Source organism: Gavialis gangeticus, unplaced genomic scaffold (genome assembly GCF_001723915.1).
Source record: "Gavialis gangeticus isolate Ggan-Ray unplaced genomic scaffold, GavGan_comp1, whole genome shotgun sequence".
In the NCBI taxonomy this organism is placed as follows: Eukaryota; Metazoa; Chordata; order Crocodylia; family Gavialidae; genus Gavialis; species Gavialis gangeticus.
The window spans coordinates 72126820-72145555 of record NW_017728992.1 but is presented as its reverse complement, the minus strand read 5'-3'; the positions used below and the strand labels follow the sequence as shown (position 1 = coordinate 72145555).

Genomic DNA, 18736 nt, shown 5'->3' with positions numbered 1-18736 from the left:
CCAGGGGCAGTTTCATTAATTAATACTTCTCCAGCCCCCAAATCCACTGCTGTTTTTCAAATGTTGTAAATAGTCATTGTGAGCATCAGGGAGGTTTTTGTTACAGTGCTTAACTTCTTCACGCTGTCCAAATCACATAAAGTTTAATTTTTCCAGTGTCTCAAACTTATCTTGATTAATATAGATGCCTTGCGCTGCCACAGTGCTTGCCAACTCCACTGTTTATTATAAAGGAAATAAGGAACCATGGGACTGATTAGTACGTCAATTTATATATATCTTGTGTAGCATCTTCATTTATTTTAAAATGATTAACAGTGCAGAGGCATCCTCCTTCTAGCAGAGCACAGAGCACTGTTTTCATTCTAGCACGGTGGCTCCAGAGACTTGATGGCTTGCAGAGAAGTTTTCCAGCTGTTCTTCCATAGGGTTCACATCAGTGTTCTGAGGTTGTCGGAACCGCCGATCGGGGTACTGGCTGTTGTCAAAGGGTACCCGGTGCACACACTGTACGTGTGTCTTTAGGTTCCCTTTCTGAGAGGCACTGTATGGACAATATCTGCATTGGAATGGTCTCTCCCCTACAAGAAAAAAAAACAGACAAAAACAGAAAAGCTGATTCTTTCCCTCTTGTTTTCTGGCGGTAATCTTCTATTAACACTTCTCTCTCTGCTTCTATTCAGAACAAGCAAGGAACCCTAAATTCCTCCTGGCTTTAGCTACCTTTTATTAGCATTATGCACATTAATTTTGACCTAATACATCATGAAGAGTTATTTTTTAATAATCTCCAGCTAGAGCACAGCATGTCAGGCTCCTATAAGCTGTTTGACATACTAGAATAGCAAATAATAGTGACTCAAAGAGCACTTAAGAAAAGGTTAAGAATGGCTGGAAGAAGGAGGAAGGCCTTCAAAAAAGCAGAATTTTACAGTAACAAAAGGGATTTATAACCAAATAATACTTTAAACAAATGTTGTACTTGGAGTCCAAAGAAGCAGAGAGAAAAAACATGCCAAACTCTCAGGCAGGGTGTGTGTGTGCGCAGCAGGAATGCATATGTATGCACCCAGGCAGGGGTGTGTGCATGTGCATGTGTGTGTGTGTATCTGTCAAGCAGATGCACATATATGCCTCTGAGGCAGGGGTGTGTGCGTGTACGCATGTTTCTCAGACAGGAGTGAGTGTGTGTGCAAGTCTGTCTTAGGCAGGGTGTGCATGTGAGTGCACACCAGTTTCCAGGAATAATTACTATGTTGGAAAAATAGAAGGAATATCCTAAATGCAAGATAATATCATGAATAAACAGGAGCCTGCAGCTCCCAGGGAAGGCTTTAAAATGACATTTGAAACATCACTGTCTGAACAACCCGGTTTACAATCCTGATCCTAAAACAACATGGCAAGATTAATCTTACATAAATACATTATCCTTAAGCTAAAGTCTTGATGAAGTGAAACAGACCGTTTTAAATTAATGCAACATAAAATACGGCACCCATGTAAAATCCAAGTAAGTTTCAAGCTGTGCCTATGGCAGCCCTGGAAATAGCTAAAGAAAGCCCAGCTCTGGTTGACATAATGTATTAAGTGTATCTCTTTTGTTAATAGATTTAGAAAATTCCTAATTAAACCTGGCCCAAGATTCATGACATTTACCAGTCAAAGTTTGGTTAAAGTCGGAAAGATTTGCAACAAAATTAAAGAAAAAAAAGCTTCTGCACAGACTGCAGTATATTTGAAATGTAGGAAACAGTAACTGAATGAGAGATGTGATAAAACTTCCTTAGTTGGATGCTGAATTTCCTGCAGTAAACTAAGAAAGATGTTTTACATTTTTGCACAGCTAGATCATGCCTAAGAGACAGAGCCACAATTCCAAGAGGAGGCATTCATCATTAAAACCTCTTGTATTGAATCAGCTCTAGATGCACATGGGAGACCGGTGTGGATTCTTTGTGCTTGAAGCAGGGTGGAGCTGGGGTGAGAGGAGAATACTGCCCTAGTTTCACTAGGTAAAAACTGAAAAAGGATCCTGGCTTCAGGCCATAATTAGGGGTAATTTCTGTCAGACCAATTTCCAAATTAGTGCATGGTAAAAAGGTCTGCCCTACAGGTCCTGCAGAAATCCACACACAAATGGAGCACCTCCAGTAGCAAAGCAACTTGAAAGTGGTTCTCATCTTACTACAGGAAATAAAAGTACAGTGGGGACCAGGGCACTGGTAGTGGGTAGGAAGGGGTGGAAATTCATTTCTGAACAGACCAAGTTAGGAGAACTCCCTTAACTATTGCTTTTGAGAAGACCACTGCTGAGGGCCATCCTTTCCTACACTTGCATAACTGAGAGGAAATTGTAGCCTTCAGTGCTCCACTGAAACACATAACAAATGTGAAAGTACAATTTTGCCTGAGAAGGGAACAGCAGAAGGGTGCATGAGTAGAAGGGCAAAGAACATATCTTAAAAATTATTTCTTCCATCATTAAAAAGGAGGTTTCAAACTTTTGGAGGTGAATGCAGTCTTTCCAGACTGAAAATGAGGTGATACTGCCCTTTGAAAGCACTAGTATACTTCGAGCACCCCAGCGCTTTTCATTTAGGGCACAGACAGAAGTACAGCTCTGAGAAGCTTTGAAGGAAGCGTTTTGGCCAGATTGGATGAAAATTTTCACGTCTGCCTGCACCCTTAATCTTAGAAAAGTATTTGATTTTATGCCTGCAACAATGTGCTGACAAAACTGCCTATTCGTGTGCATTTGCATATGCCTATCAATCAGTTTATCTGTTTAAAATGGGTGTACCTGCAATTTAGAAGCAGGATATTAAAAGCTGTTGTTGAAAATTTGGCTCTTAAATTACATACTGCCTCAGCTGGTGTATGGCACACATGCTCTTGGGATGGGAATATTTTTTCTGAAGAAGCAGCTTTATCATTTAAAGTGGTGGTTTCTTCTTTCACTGATAAGAAAATAGCTGTGTTTACACGAATGACGTCTTCATTAAACACAACTTAAAACAGCTTTGTTTCAGCAGTATAATGTCCAAAATGTTATGGTTAGGACTTTTACAAGTTTGGCTAGGCTATGACAGGGGATTGCAATCAGATTACAAATATTTAAATAAGTCAGTCTTACATTTCTGAAAACCATTGCAATGGAGCAGTAACTATGCATGTAAAAGAGATCCCTTTCCAGTTGCATGGCTAACAGGAAAATGTTAAGACAGGAGCTTCATTCATTAATCTCATCTATAATATTTGTAAACTAAAAGATATACCGTACACATGGAATATGCACATTATAGAACAGCAACCTACACAATTCCTTGTTTGCATTATAATCACCATATGTATGAATGAGACAAATTAGGTTGCCATTTATTTGTTCATTATCTATTATTTTGATTAATGGAATTCTTGTTCTCAGCATAACTACTTAAAAATAACATTTGCAATAATGAGAAATGAACTGTTAATCATGGTCTTTAACAGAAACTCAGCAAGGAACCGGGACACAACATTTCATATGTGAGCACAATGTCAAAAAATATGACTTGTAGTTGACACTATTCGAATCCGAAATGTAAAAGAAAAAATTAAGAGTAGCCAATAGTTTTAATATTTTTATCTGAATATTTTTCCTAGGCTGCTCCAGGAAATATGGTACTGTAACAAGGAATATCAATAAAAGGTAATGACAAAAAAACACCCTGGTAACATACACAACCTTTTCCCTTTGGTCCTTACAATCCATTTATTCCCAGAAGTTTGACAATCTGCATTATGAGAATAACTGCTTAACAACATAGGAAACTGTTAAAACGTTTATGGTGGACATAATAGAAGGCTTTTGGTTATGCTGTCTTAATAAAGCCTATCTATACACATACACACTTTCATATAAAGCCTGCTTTTAACATTTCTCTTAAATCAAAAGGATTTCAAGAATTGCATTCATTATAATATTTCCACTTGTAAAGTGTGGGTTGTAGAACAACAAGAACTGCAGGACAAAGACTTCCAAGGTGCCAATGGCAGATATGTTTTTCCACCATGTGTTGTTACTTGGCTTCATTTGCATACTGCCAATTAGGTGAGGGATCATCTCTGCCACCATCTTGTAAACTGTGCCAAGAATAAGTGCTTACCCTTTACAATTTTCTAGAACATTTTGTTTCAACAATCTCTGAGCATAGAGACGGGAGGGGTGGAATCTGAACACAACTGGATCCAAACAAAGGTTTTTTTAGAAAGGTGAAAAAGGATGGATTCAAGCCACAAAATTACCTACAATAACTGTTGCCATTTTTAAAGCAAACCACAATTCTGTTCCTATGCTACTGAACTCACCAGGATTTTGGCCTTTGATTGCAATGCTAAGAGATAGGGTTTTAGCTGCAGTCCTTGTAAATTTATTTCACTCATTGCATTGGGAGTCCCTTGCTTTTGGAGTCAAAATACTATACAAAGTCTGCCTTCAGTCACAGTGATTGTTCCAAGAGTGAACTGACTGTCCTATACCCAGTACATGATCGGCCTGTGCTCCCAGAATTCATGCTTATTGAATCATGTCTTTGAAATGCTATTTAGTGTATTCCAAATGAGAATACATATTCATTGTGGAATATGCAAACTTAATTATGGATATATTTAGCTAATTAGCATTTATAAAAATAATCAGAATATTCAATGTTTTTAATATGGCAGCATTTCAAGTAAATCTGCATGAGTTTGTACTCCCTGTATTGAGTCCGGGTATGTAATGAGTATTCTCTGTCCTTCAAAGAAGCCTAGGAGCTATGCTAGAGTTCACAGGAAATATATTTGGTGAAAATAAATCAATTTTTAGATGCCAATCATGTAAGAACAGAGAGGAAGCAAGAATGAATATTGTGACTTCGGTTTTTATCTGTTCAATTATTTCCTATTTGTTATTTTTCTGTGTTGCAGATGAGACAAAGAATCCATATATATATATGGCCCAATAATATAGCCCAGGGCCACAATTGTCAAACTTAGATGGATATGATCTTTAGTGGTATATAGCATCTATACCCTCACTGAGCCTGTGTGGGTGCTCATTAGATTATATTGGCCTCTTACATAGGTGACTAAATAAGGATTTTGATTCCTAATTTTAAGTAATTCATTTTAGACTCGTTTCAAAAATGCTTTAAGTATTCTCTGACAAGTTGCAATAGTGTTACTATGGTATTTGGGAAAGTGTCTTGTTTGGGAATTTTGATTACCCAAGCCTTCTTTTATAGGGGAAAAGGTATTTTAAAAGTTTCTTTCTTTCTTTTAATACAGAGGGATTTGGGGAAATGTGATGTATAGTCTTTATGCTGATATACTTTTTTTTTACTCTTTAAGTAACTGCTCAAGGGAAGATTTCTTACCTGTATGAAGGCAACAATATGTTAAACGAATCATTTTCCCTTAATGTAAAAAACCTTTATTCTAAAGCTATTTAAGTGATCGCTATTGTTTTTTTGCTGGAAGCATGTGCATGGCACTGCTGTAACTTGAACTGACTTTACACTGTAAACTCTCTTGAATAGATTTGTCCCCAATTAAGAAAAGAAACGAAGACACAGAGTGACAATGTTTTAACTGGAAAATAGTTATGTTAGAGTGCTAGAGGCATTGTTTTCAGTCTAAGGTAGTTCCTATGTTTCTAACCCTACCCTCAAGTTGCAAGTCAAAAGAAGATAATTCTCTTTGTAAAGCCTAAGGGTTACTCCCCTTGGGGGCGGGGGGGAAGGGAAGTATAAAGTCACTATACACTAACAGAAACAACAGACAAAGGAAAACAACAGACTATTGGATGTTTTAATATTAATTGACAAGGACAACGACCAACTGAGACAGAGGCTGAAATTAAAGGATATGACAAAGCAGCAGCAAACTAGCAGCTGCTAATGGTGATCGTTCTGGAGGCTCTAGGAAGAGGCAGAGAATGGCACCTGACTGAGAAACTGGTGCAGCTATAGCTCTAACAATCTTCTGTACTTCACTGCATGGAGACAATGATGCAATTTAACCAGTTATACCAGAAACAGACCAACATGGACTAAAACTACAACAGCCAACTAAGTTTGCCATGGACAATCTTAGGCTGTAAATTTTCAAAGATGGGATTATAAATTTATTGCAAAAATAACATAACGGAAAGTACAAAAAGAATCAAAGATAATGTTACCAAAGCTACCATATGCTAGAAATGACCATTTTTACAATTTGCCTCTGTTTTACAATAGTTTAAAATTTACTTCCGATGTCATTCCTATATTTTCGTTCAGAAAAACACTGTTCTCAAAAATCTTTGATCTCATCTACACATGGGCCTAGTCAAACGTAAATAGATCCAATGGCAGGAACATTTTAAAGATGCTTAAATTTGCTAAATTACTATTAATAAATTTATGAGATCTTAGCAAAAGTTCCCGATTGCACTAGTTAAATAAATTTGTATACTTTTAAAATAATTTATATATAAACTCATTAAAGTACTTGGGTGGGAAGGCTTCTGAGGAAAACCAGGATTTTATGAAGGGAGGATATATCTTAAGGTTAAAAATAATTTCAAGCATTTGTGTTTGTGTATTTACTCCTGTTCTTTGTTGATAAATACCCCTTTTAGAGGTGCAGCACAGAGATATTTAATATTTTTTTCTGAAATTTCTGCTGTGAAGTTATTAAACTAACAGTGCTCATCTTGGAGAGGGAAGACCAAAGGCAACATAGGCTGCAGCATTTCTGCAGTACCAGTACAACAACATGTTGAGCACTCTTTTAAAAGTCAAGTCTCTATGACCCATTTGATCCTTGATGCCTCTGCCTATAATGCTCATAGAGATGCCATTGTTTGTGGTGAAGTGATATTCATACCTTTCCACTGAAACATAGGTTGAGCACTACACCCAGTGCATATGCTGGAAGAAGTGGTTATTTGATCATACTAGCTTTTAGTCATTATGGAACTGATTAACACTAAAGACAGTTTTGTCATTGCTTTTTTTAACAAAAGTCTTTGGTCAGTCCAATGGATGGATGGTGACACAATATCTCGCTGTACAGAGGACTGGGTTTCCAAAGGTTCCTGGATGTTTACTCCACAGGCAAGTGGAAACTAAGACAATCCAATGGAAGAAATTCTGAAGAGCTTTTGTGAAGGAAAAAATATATTAACTGACTTCTGAGATGGTATCTGGTGATGATGATTAAGGATCCAATCCAAACCCAAAGGCTGCCTATACTCATGCTCCAACGTGTTGTAATTAGAACCCTCTAGCGTCGCCATAGCATCACACGTATAAGCCCCCATAGGTTTAAAAATGACCACTGGGGTGCTTTAATGAAAGCTTGTTGAATGAGTTTTTAGGTAAAGTGCCCTGTGGCCCTTTTTAAATGTGTAGGGGCTTAATCCACATGATGTTGCCCCATTTTAACTAGAGGAGCTCTCCAAGAACCACTCTAATTAGAATGCCCTCCCCCGCTGAGCATGTTTATAGGCACCTTTAGATGTCAGCGAGGTCCCCACTCAGAATAAGTATGAAGTTGCATCCAATTGCACATTTAAGTGTGTACCGCACAGTTTGCAGCTGCTCCATGTCAGACTGAGCGGTTTGGGTGGATGGGAGCGGGCGCAAAATATTGTGGCAATTAAATGCAACCTAAAAAAGAGTAGACAAGAGTAAAAAAGAAAACACCATTCAGGACAGTCCATGGTGTGAATGACAACCACTTGTGCAAAGGTACATCCTAGAGCCTGTTAAGAATTCTCTCTCCAAAGTTCAGAAGTGATCTCAATTTCTGTTTCATTATTTTATATGCAATGGCTTTGATTTGCTGTATAAAATCTAATTCAGAAAACTGAAAGTGTTTATCAAGATAGGAAACACAATATATTAGAAACAGAAAAGCACACCACCACACAGAGTCCACAGTAACTGAAAGATAAGAGTCTTTCAAAGAGATAAGCTACAGGATACCATGATAGAAATACTCTTCAGAAAAACACAGACCCAGTGTTTTTTGTGTTTTGTAGAGGATAACTTATTAGTTGCAAAAGCAAATCTTAAAATACTAATCTTGCAATTCTTAAAATACTATCTTGCATTTATATATCATTGTGCATTGTACAATTACCCTTTCCCACCCATACCCAGGACACCACTAACAACTTTACTTAAACACTAACTATCTGACCTACAATGTACTGGCTTCTGCATGTAACAGACTGATAAAATGCTAAAAAAGTTTAGGATCTGAAAATCAAGGAACACTATTATTATTTACACATTTGTTATAAAACAGTCAGTGCTTTACTGATGAGTATCACTGTGCAACTTTTTCCCAGCTACCACATTAACAACCAAACACCCAATTAATTGTAAAACATACTTGTTTTGGGGCATCTGCGGAGGTGGTGTGAACTTCAGTACCTCGGAGTCCATTAGACTCAAATACCACTGTGGGAACAAGGGGGCTTGTTAACAGATGAACATTCAAGCTTCGTTAGTGTGTGTACATTATTTGAGACCATTACAGATTAACCACATTCAAAAAAAGACACCAGCTACTAGCCTGTGGCCGGAAAATACCAATTTACCGTAACACTTACTGTAAGAGAGTGTGCTAATGGCAGCCTAGGGGCACTGCCCTTTTTAATTCAGACTTCGGTGCTGAAGAAAGCAATCACTGACAACATTAATTATCAGTGTATGTGTAAAGGGACCCTCTTCTTGCATTACTTACCATTTGGCCTCTGTCATTTTGCATAAGACTGGCTTATGTATGCATCATTCACACTTCTCAAAAAGAACCCGCTAGTCTCCCTGTCTCATGTAATGCTCATGAGGTATCTTGACATTGGTAGCTTTGGTTCGCTGTGTTCTCAATGGCTGATCATTCTAAGCTAAAAATGGCTGATAGAGATTTTAGAATTTTTAACTGACCAGTCTGGGGAATCTCGTTTCATACTAACTGCTCCACTCAATAGCAATGCTGAGGCAAAACAAAGCCTCATGTTCTGCTGAAAGGGGTACTTTGATTTCAATTTGTGCTGGTGGCAACAGAATTCATTAGCATATTCATTTCTAAGTATCCTACTCTCTAATTAAAGTAAAACATTTGCAAACAAGCTTATCTCAAATGCATTGCTATTTTATGGAGGCAAAAAAATTAGGTGCTGAGTGTATGGAGAGCAGGAGCAATAATAATAAAAAAAGAAAACTCCTTGGTATTAGATATAGGGCATTGAAATTATTCAAGTTAGCATGGGAGGTAAAAATAAGTCTGACTTTTTGTTAGTTGGATTAAAAAAAGAACAAAGAACTGGTGTGAGAAAGATACCTGTGTGGGACCTCAGATGAGTCCTAAGGTGACTGGGTTGGTTAAAGCATTTCCCACATTCTATGCAGACACAGTCTCCTTGGCGTGTTTGTGTCCTAAACATCCCTGTGGTTGATGGGGAGGGAGGGGAAGAGAGGGGAGGGGAGGGGGTGGAGAGGAGAGAGGAAAGTTGAGAAGAAAACATTATGCCAGAAGAAAACATCATTAGTATGTCTAATGTGTCATTATGTGAGGCTACCTTCAGGCCCTGGATGACAACTGTCAGCCTTCATCTAGGCACGGGCTGACAGGCCAGGCACACACAGGACTGCAAGAATGCATAAATTACATTGAATTAAAAAATGCTCCCCATGATGTGCCCGCACCAGGACTGGCATGTCAGGTGTGCGCTTTTCAGAGCAGCTGGATCCACTTTTCAGCCATCACCCAGCTTTGTCAAGCAGTACATCAGGCAAATCAAAGTGACTCCAGCGTGGCGGAGACAAGTCACATGGATAATAGGAAGTGAGTAGAACCAGAGCTCGACTGTCCCCCCCGGGCTGCAATACCTTAGAGACAAATGCAGAGTGAGTGGAGCCATCACAAACTGATCAAACCTTTAGCCCCTGCTTACCTGCCTGCCGGTGCTGCTTTGACCTCAGACCTCTGAGGCACAGACGAAAGACATCTGTGAATGAAAGTGTCATTCCGGACATTTTGAGCTAGTAGCAACACAGCAGCCTCCTACCAGCCCTTGGTAAACATGTTTTCTAGGCCATTAGCATTTGTGGAAAACTACTCAAACCTCTCCTTTTTTTCCAAAGGTCAGTTTACAGTATCTGACTTAAAGGGCTGGTCTTTGTCTTTTTGCTGCTGATCAAAAAAGACACACTTGACTTTTATTGGGCTTTTCTATTTTGGTAAGAAGCCCTCAGAAGGAAAGAATTGATGTTTTCATTTGCCATAGGAATACCTTGGCTTTTAAGGTAAATTCTCAGGGGTTTGTCACTGAAGTTTCAGAAAGAGAGTGTGTGCATGAGTGCGCACGTGTGCGTGCATGCATTTGCATGTGCCCGCACACCTAACAAAGAAAAATACAAATCTAGCAAAAAAATGACAATCGTTTTAAAATGTAAATTCAGCTTATAAGTCAATTGGAACAAGTCGGAGAACACCTCCAAAATATGTGCTGCACCTAGAGAGTGAAAGGACAAGGAAATAACAGCACAAGATTGTCATTTAGTATTTTTGTGCATCACCCATCGCAGTGGGCTCCAACCTCTAGGATCTGACCACAATATAAGTGAGAAATAAACTAAAAAGGAAAGGTCATTCTAAAATTAATTTCAAAAGTCCTACTACCAGCATTTGCTTCTATTACAACACCACCTCCAGATGGCAGTACAGGTTACGTAATTTAATATGTGTATTTTTTTTCCAACAAGTGGCATCTAGAGACGGAACATAGAAGTGTACTGGCTGCTTAAGGACAAATTCTGGTCACCAGTCACATAAAATTCCCACCAATTTCAATGAATGTTGTATATAAATAAAATGAGCAGGATTTGCCCCGTAAGGTATAGAAAATGAAAGCAGATTTTCTAGCAATGGTGAACTCTTAACTGGCTATTAAAAAAACAAACCAAAAAATCCTTATAGCATCTTTCTCCCAGTTCAACCAGAGAAACTACTGAAGCAATCCTGACCAAAGATAAACAAAATGCTATAAGGGACCCTAATATGTTTTTCTCCCCAAGATCAGAGCTTCTATTTGATAAACCACTAATTTTATGACTAAGTAAAAACACAACTCATATAAAGGGAGGAAGGATGGTCTAGATACTAGACACTGGCATGGGAACTGAACTCAGGTTTTCCAAATTCCAGCTCTGGCACCGATTTCTTGGATCCCCCTAGAAGAGGCATTTAATCTCAGTCTGAATTCTCCCTCAGTAAAACAGAAGTAATACTCTCCTCCCAATCTTTGGGAATCTCCTCTATATGATGGCTGGAGCAAGTATTCAATATTTTGATGCCTACCACAAGAGCACTCTGACCTTGTTAGGGCTTCTCATCTTGCTACTGTGGCCTGAAAACTACTACAGCAAAAACATGATCATTTTTAGAGGTGCACCGCGATACGTCGGTCCCATACTGGATTGGCCAATATAGGGAAATGGGCTGTATTGGAATTCGGCTTTTTTTTGTCTGATAACATGGCCAATAAATGCCCTGTGCATGTGCACAGCTGCAACATGCATGGGGCCAGGAGCACAGCCTGATGGCTTGGAGACCAGCATCAGGCTGGTAAGTCTGGTGTGGGGGAAGGGGTGGAAGGAGGAAAGGGGCATGGCAGGGGGGCAGATCGAGGCCCCCACAGTGAAGGAGGGAGTGGGGCTAGGGCAGATGCTGCTCAGCCAGGGCAGGGCAGGGTGTGGGATGGAACCACAAGTGGTTCATCAGGAGGATGTGGGGGGAATGGGTCCCACCCTGCGCACACCCCAAAAGGGCACAGGGGGCGTGCGCCCCTGGATCTGCCTGCGAGGCAGGACGGGCTGGGGCTGCACTGGGCTCTTCCCAGCGTGGGTGTTAGGCTGCGCTCAGAACAGGCGGCAGCAGCACTGGGAGGGGGCTTGGTGGACTACAGTGAATTTTGGGGGCCCCCCTCATAGATCTCTCCCAGTGCTGCTGCCACCTGCCCTGAGCACAGCGCTGCCTCACCCCCAGCCCCAGCCTGCAGCAGCAGCCCACCCATGCACAGATCTAGGGGCACACCCCGAATGCCCCCCTAGGATGCATGTAGGGGCAGGAGCCATCCCCCGCCCCCCGGTCCCCTGGATGAGCTGTGGCTCTGTCCAGCACCCCACTCTGGCTGAGCAGCACCTGCCCCAGCTCTACTCCCTCCCTCACAAAAGGGGCCTCAATCTGGCCATCAATGTTTACAAATGGGTCCTGGTACAAAAAAGGTTGAGAACCACTGCTTTAGATGATCCCCAAAGGTAATTCTGGCAATTACTCTGGGCCAAACCTAAAGAAACGATCAAGCTTGTTGCTGGAGTAAGGACTGTGGAGTCAAGAGACCCCGTGTAGCTCAATGGTTCTCAACCTTTTTTAGAACTCCAGGCATCCTTTGTTACTCAAGGCATCCCTCTATAACTTCTGTGATCTGAGCAGCACCCATTTCAGAAACAAATTTCCTTATTACAGTACTTAACTATTTGCAGAGGGACAAGGCTGTGGGAGCAGGGGAATGGCCAAGCAGGGAGAGCTTGGCCTGCCCTTATGTGCTCATCTCAGGGGTCAGCAAAATGTGACCTGCAGGTGAGATGTGGCCCACTAGGTCTATCTGGCCCGCAGAGCCACTAAAAAATTTAGAAAATTAATATTTATTCTCCCCTGGCCACCTGTCACGCAGCCTCAGACGGCTTGCCAAAACTCAGTAAGCGGACCTCCGCCTGAAATAACTGCCCGCCCCTGGCTTATCTCCTCCTACCTGGAGCTTGAGCCTGCCCTTACATGCTAAGTATCTCTCTTCACATCTCCTTTCATAGTTTCATAATTAGTAGGGTCAGAAGGGACCTGAGCAGATCATCAAGTCCGACCCCCTGCCATGGCAGGAAAGAGTACTGGGGTCAAACGACCCCAGCAAGGCGATTGTCAAGCCTTGTCTTAAAGACCCCCAGGGTAGGAGCCAGCACCACTTCTCCTGGAAGTTTGTTCCAGATCCTAGCCGCCCTGACAGTGAGGTAAGCGCCTTCTGATGTCTAATCTGAATCTACCATCTGCCAGCTTGTGACCGTTATTTCTAGTCACTCCTGGTAGCGCTCGGGGGAACATGGACTCCCCCAATGCCTGCTGATCCCTTCTGACTAGTTTGTAACAAGCCACTAGACCTCCCTCAGCCTTCTCTTGTGGAGGCTGAACAATTAAAAGTGCACATTCCCTGACTGGGAATTGAACCCAGGCCGCAGTAGTGAAAGTGCCAAATCCTAGCCACTAGACCACCAGGGAAGTCACAGATGCAAAATTCATTGCCTTCCTTTGTCTCCTTTCTTTTTGATGCCTCAGCTTGATAGGTGTACTTCATTTTTTCTTACACAGGGGATAAGAATAAAGTTGTACTTCTCCTGAGCACCTCCAATTTCCAACCCCTTCTGGCAGAGCTGCTCTCTCCTACCAGTTTCCTGGGGCCTGGCTCAGTCTGCCAAGTCTCCTAGTTGTGGCCAGCTGGCTGGCCTCCACCACTACCCAGGAAGGAAGGGTTCCTCCCTTAAGGCCTGGCCTCACACCACTCCTAGGCCTTTTCCCATTACTCTCCAGTGGGACCTTGCCTGGAAATCTTAGCTGGTGCACATGTAACCCCCATAAGCTGGGTTGTACTTGGTGCAGGCTCGTGGATATGGCAGAGGATAAGCAGGCCCTGCCCCTGTTTAAAGGGGAAAGAAAGTAACTGCAAAGAGAGTAGACAGAGGAAGGAGGATTGATTTTCTACTGTTGCTGGAGAATAAACTTGTACGTTTAGCCTTTAACCCCTTGATTAAGGGCTTTGTGAGACTGTTCATATTCTTATAGACCTTAGTAAGCAACTGCTGCTGTCTGAAGGACCAGAAAAGAGCAAATCATCTCTGCAACACTGAAAGCAAGATTTGCAGTTTGGGGCACAGGCTTCTTCAGTTAAGAAGGACTTTAATTTTTTTTTTTTCCTAAGAGTTATATTGACACTTTGCATTTAAGTACTTTTTGAAGTGGGGAAACATGTGAACCTGAATATGTGTTCTGTCTAATGTTGTTATTGTCCTTGGCAAATATAAAATGATATATATTGTTTTCTTTACTTATTATATTCTTGCAAATTCATTTCTGACTTTGGCCCTTAAGAACCCACAGAGCTTGCATATACTCACAACTTGAACTCTTTCCCCTAGAGGTCTTTCTGTGACAACAGCCTTGCTCTGCCACCGATCCCTCCTTAAACCTTCCCTGTTCCTTCTCTCCTCGCAACAGACTCTGTAACCAGGGCTACTTGGCCTAGGCCCCTGGCTTCCCAGAGATAAAGAAAGACAGTACCTTATCGTGACTGATTTAGACCCCCCTTTGGACATCAATGCAACAATCACTTAAACCTCAAATTAGCATCTGTTTCACACACAGCTATGCATAATATCTACTTCCTGGTTCGGGACGGGTCCCATAACGTCACAATGACATGTTGAGAATGATTCAGTGTCATCGTACACTCTAATACGCTGATTTCCTCTTTAGGAAAACAAAATGCCAAGAATTCGGGTGAGCAATGTTGCAGGGCAGGGACCAGCGGTATAGACAGGAGCTGAGGCAGGGAACCCTTGCTTTGCAGGGGCCCAGGGCAAATTGCCCCAGTTGCTCCCCCCTCTGGGCAGTCCTGCCCAAAGTCACTTTAGAACAGAGGATAGCTTTAGTAGAAGCACCACCATTAGAGGAATTAGACACTGAAGGGCAGGAAAATCGTGTGGTTCACCAATGGAAGTTCAATGATAATAACTGGGGAAAAAAGTGTCTCCTCATGCTTTCTGTAACACCCTTCAAAGGATCTTGCGGAACCCTGGTTGAGAATCACTGGTGTGGCTACTGACCATATTCATCTGGGTGGTAATATTTTAGCATTTTAGAAAAGTGGTGGTTCGACACCTCTGTACAACTTTCAAACTCCACATCTGAAAAGATGTTTGATTTCTTTTTCTCTCTCTCTCTTTTTTTTTAAATAGTCTACTGCCTGCAAATAATATTTAGTCAGCTGTGGTAGCCACCCCAAAAACTGAACCTTTCTGACATTTTAGTATGGGGGGATATATCAAGTCACCCTAAAATGAAAATTTTAAACAGCAAAGGGTGCATTATATGTTTAAATGTTTTACATAATGCTCAACTGAAGGATGCTAAAAGGCTAGAGCTTGCAATATTAAAAACAAGTGGTGATTTTCCCATTCAACATGACATTTCCAAGACAAAGTACAGCAAAGGTTTTGTTCTTTCCCCCCCAAAACAGCTTGAATTTTCCCAGATAACCAGCTAGACATGAACACAATTTAAGAACTCATTTAATGCCTCCATGTTGCTTTATAGCTATTCTTTAAAAAGCAAGTGAGAGAACTGGAATATTTCCAAACGTTTCTGTCATTCTATAAAAACCCACAACCCCCACCCCCCCCCCAAAAAAATCGTAAGCTTATGCATTTTAGGGATTTAGAATTAATGGATGCTGTTGCCAGAAGACAACGACTCTCTCTCAGGATGAAGTCCACTGAAGCAAAAAGGGATGTTAGGAAATCAAGGTCTTGCCAATAAAAGTGAGTATCTGGGTTTTCCTGTGAAAACTCTGAACTCAGAGGCCTGAACTCTGGACACACAGGAAGGCCAGGACAACAGCTACACCCCATCCTATAATAAATCATTCCATACTACCATGCTACAGATAATAAAATGGCAAAATGAGCTCCTCAAATACACAAAGAAACCATTTCTTAAGCCATGATCCAGTGATCGTGCTGTAGAGCAGTGGTCTCCAACCTTTTTGGATAGATCACTTTTTGAATCAAAAAGCAACCCAAGATCTACCCTATGCTGCTGCCTCCCCTCTCCCCCTCCCCACCCCGCAGGTCAGTCTGTGTGGAGGGAAGGGAGGGGCAGATTGAAGCAGAAGGAGAAAAAATAATTTGGGGGTGCACCCCCCAGCAGATAAGTCTGTGGGGGGAAGGGGCCATGGGGCAGCAGGGCAGATAGAGGCCCCAGCAGTGAGGGGAGCAGGGCACAGGCAGGAGCAGAGGTTTGGAGGAATGGGGGACAAGAGGAGGCCCAGGGGGCATGTACCTGTGCCCCACTCCCCTCACTGCTGGGGCCTTGATCTGCCCTGCCCACAGTGGTGGGGGGAGGAGGGAAGTGGAACAGGGGCTGGCATTGCACAGCTGGGGCAGGCACAGGACAGAGATTCTGGGGGCTCATCTGGGGGGTGCGCACATCCCGGAAGGGCATGGGGGAGCACGTGTCCCCAGATTTGCCCACAGGGCAGGGCAGCAGCAGTGGCAGTGCTGGAGCAGGACTGAAGGCACCCAAAAATTCACTGTAGCCTTGCTGCTTCCTCCCAGCACCACCACGTAGCCAAAGAGCTGAGCCTGGCACCACCCCAGCCCCAGCCCGCCCCACACTGCCCCATGTGCAGATCTGGGGGCATGCACCCCCTGTGCCCTCCCGGGCTCTCACCTCCTCCCCATGCCTCCTCCAGATGAGCCACTCACGGCTCTGTCCTACACCTGCAGCCCAAGCTCCACTCTCCCCATCACTGCTGCATGTGCCTCTCCCCACCCCCGCTGCAGCCTCCTGAAGCCCACAGCCAGGCTGCCTTGCAGCCCTACTGCTGCCCCACATGGGTGGGGGCTTAGTACCCCTTCCACTGCCTATGCTCCTGCACCCCCTGCCAACAGCTGAGTGGGGCCCCAACCAGGCTGGGTCAGAGCCCAGGTGCCTTGTCCAGGCACACAGGGGGCTCCTGCCACTGCATGCACCCCAGCAGAGGCCCAGGGGCTGCACCACCCCCACCCTATGTGTGCACAGGGCTTGGGGCGCAAAGCCGAGCATGCATCGGCAGCAGAAGGGCACATGGCCCCTGGGTGCATACAGCATGGGAGGCCCCTGTGCACCTGGACCAGCCACCCCCTCCCTGACCACAGGGCAGAAGGGGATCACTCCACTCACCTGGCCTGACCCTGCTGGCAGGAGGCATGGCTCAGCCCACCACGTGGGTCCCGCTGCTTCTCCTGGACTGCATCCTGGCCGCTCTGCATGTGCATCCAGCCACTCCCAATATGGAGCCCCTGACTGTCAATCTCCGGGGGCTGAGCACACACACGCCTCCCCAGACTGAGATAGACTGTCAGAAGCTCTGGGATTGACCAGTCAACTGGGATCCACCAGTTGGTGACCACTGTTGTAGAAGATCTAATATCTACTGTCAGCACTGCAGCAGTACTTGCAATCTTCTCTCCAAGGAACTGCATAACTAGCATGAGAGAAAATTGTGCACTGGCCTCAAGAGTACTTCCAGCCAATTTGAACCATGGAAACAAGCAGCCCACATGTAACACTTAAAATGGAACATTCTATATGGCTTAAAGCTAGTGCTTTGGATGAAATGCATTACTATTACATCTAGAATTAAGAATGTTTGGAGTGTTTAGGTTGAAAAAAATCATGCTACCTTTAGAATTCTTGTTTTGTTGTAATGACAATAAGATATAGCTTAGCAAAATGAAAACTTGCTTGTATAATGTATAAGCAGCAAAGACTCACTAAGCTAATTCTGGGATTGCTAGCAATTACAGGGAGAATTGAGATAGGCCTACTATATTATTCTAGCAGGTAGAATCTATCCCTTTCAGGTGCAGCAATTTTATTTTAGTGCTATGAAAAATATATAGTATCATACCAATTGATTAGAAGCAGCAGCACTGACCTGTAAGCTGTATACAAAATGCAATCCAGAAATCTATTCACAGGCTGCGTGAAAACCAGGCCACACAATCCTAAAATCTGACCACTACAACCAGTTTCAAGTTAAAGCAAGAAATATCAAAAGGCACAAAAGGGAATTACAGACTTTGGTGGAACTAATAGCTAGTATCTGTAATAGTGGAAATGTTTTATTGAATGCCCCAAGTGCAGTATGAGAAATACCTGACAACGGAAGCAAAAATTACAGAAGAACCATGCATTCCTGGAAACAGGAAACGTCTCTGCTCCCTGTTTGCTTTGTGCCACTTTTTGTTAACTTCCATAGACTCCGGCCAACTGAAGGAAGCATCAGCCAATTAACAACAAGAATAATAAATAACACCTAGCCCTTACATAGCACTTTTCATCCATAGATCACACAATGTTTTGCAAAGGTCAGTATCATTAATCAACTGATCGAGCAAAACTGACAACAGGCTGGCTAAGATGTGCACCTCACAGGCTATTTCCTCAGCAGACCTGCCATATGCTGCCATCCTGCCCTCCCCAAAAGACCTCCTAGAAAAACCCTGACCAACCAGTATGAATTCTCTGTCCCTTCTCACCCTCTAACTGCCAAAATGTTCATGTATATGCAAGCACTCCAGCAAACTTGCCCTTATATTCTACTCTTCCCTAGTTAAAGCCATCCTGGTTTTTTATTTATAAAAATCTGAACACTAACTCTTGCTTACCCTCCATTTAATAAAAACAGAAAGCTTCACACCACCTCCTCCCTTATTAGATGATGCCTTAGCAGCTTTCAGCTGCAGGAGTGAAAATCCTGAGTTTCTAGAGTAAAGATGTGACAAAAGAGGTTCTGTTTATGTGAAATTAATTGCAAAAAAGATTTATGCTATACTGTTCCTTCTGAAAG

General features: G+C 42.6%; 1 protein-coding gene and 1 non-coding gene across 5 annotated transcripts in view; both read right to left on the bottom strand.

Annotated features, from left to right (window-relative positions):
• Positions 1 to 11: 11 nt before the first annotated feature.
• Positions 12 to 18736, bottom strand: part of ZNF516 (zinc finger protein 516) — a 208584-nt gene continuing 189859 nt past the window's right edge. For 3 of the 4 annotated variants that reach the window (XM_019524277.1, XM_019524269.1, XM_019524253.1), the window contains exons 4-6: positions 9358 to 9462; positions 8407 to 8474; positions 431 to 581 (exon numbers count right to left, since the gene is read on the bottom strand). In XM_019524277.1, coding sequence (XP_019379822.1) covers positions 522 to 581; positions 8407 to 8474; positions 9358 to 9462 — 233 coding nt within the window. In that variant the 3' untranslated portion in view covers positions 431 to 521. Of the gene's footprint in view, positions 582 to 8406; positions 8475 to 9357; positions 9463 to 18736 lie in introns of all 4 variants that reach the window. The other variant, XM_019524263.1, reaches the window with a different exon arrangement.
• On the bottom strand, positions 13276 to 13347 carry TRNAE-UUC. The gene has a single exon. It is a non-coding gene; the product is annotated as a tRNA-Glu (tRNA).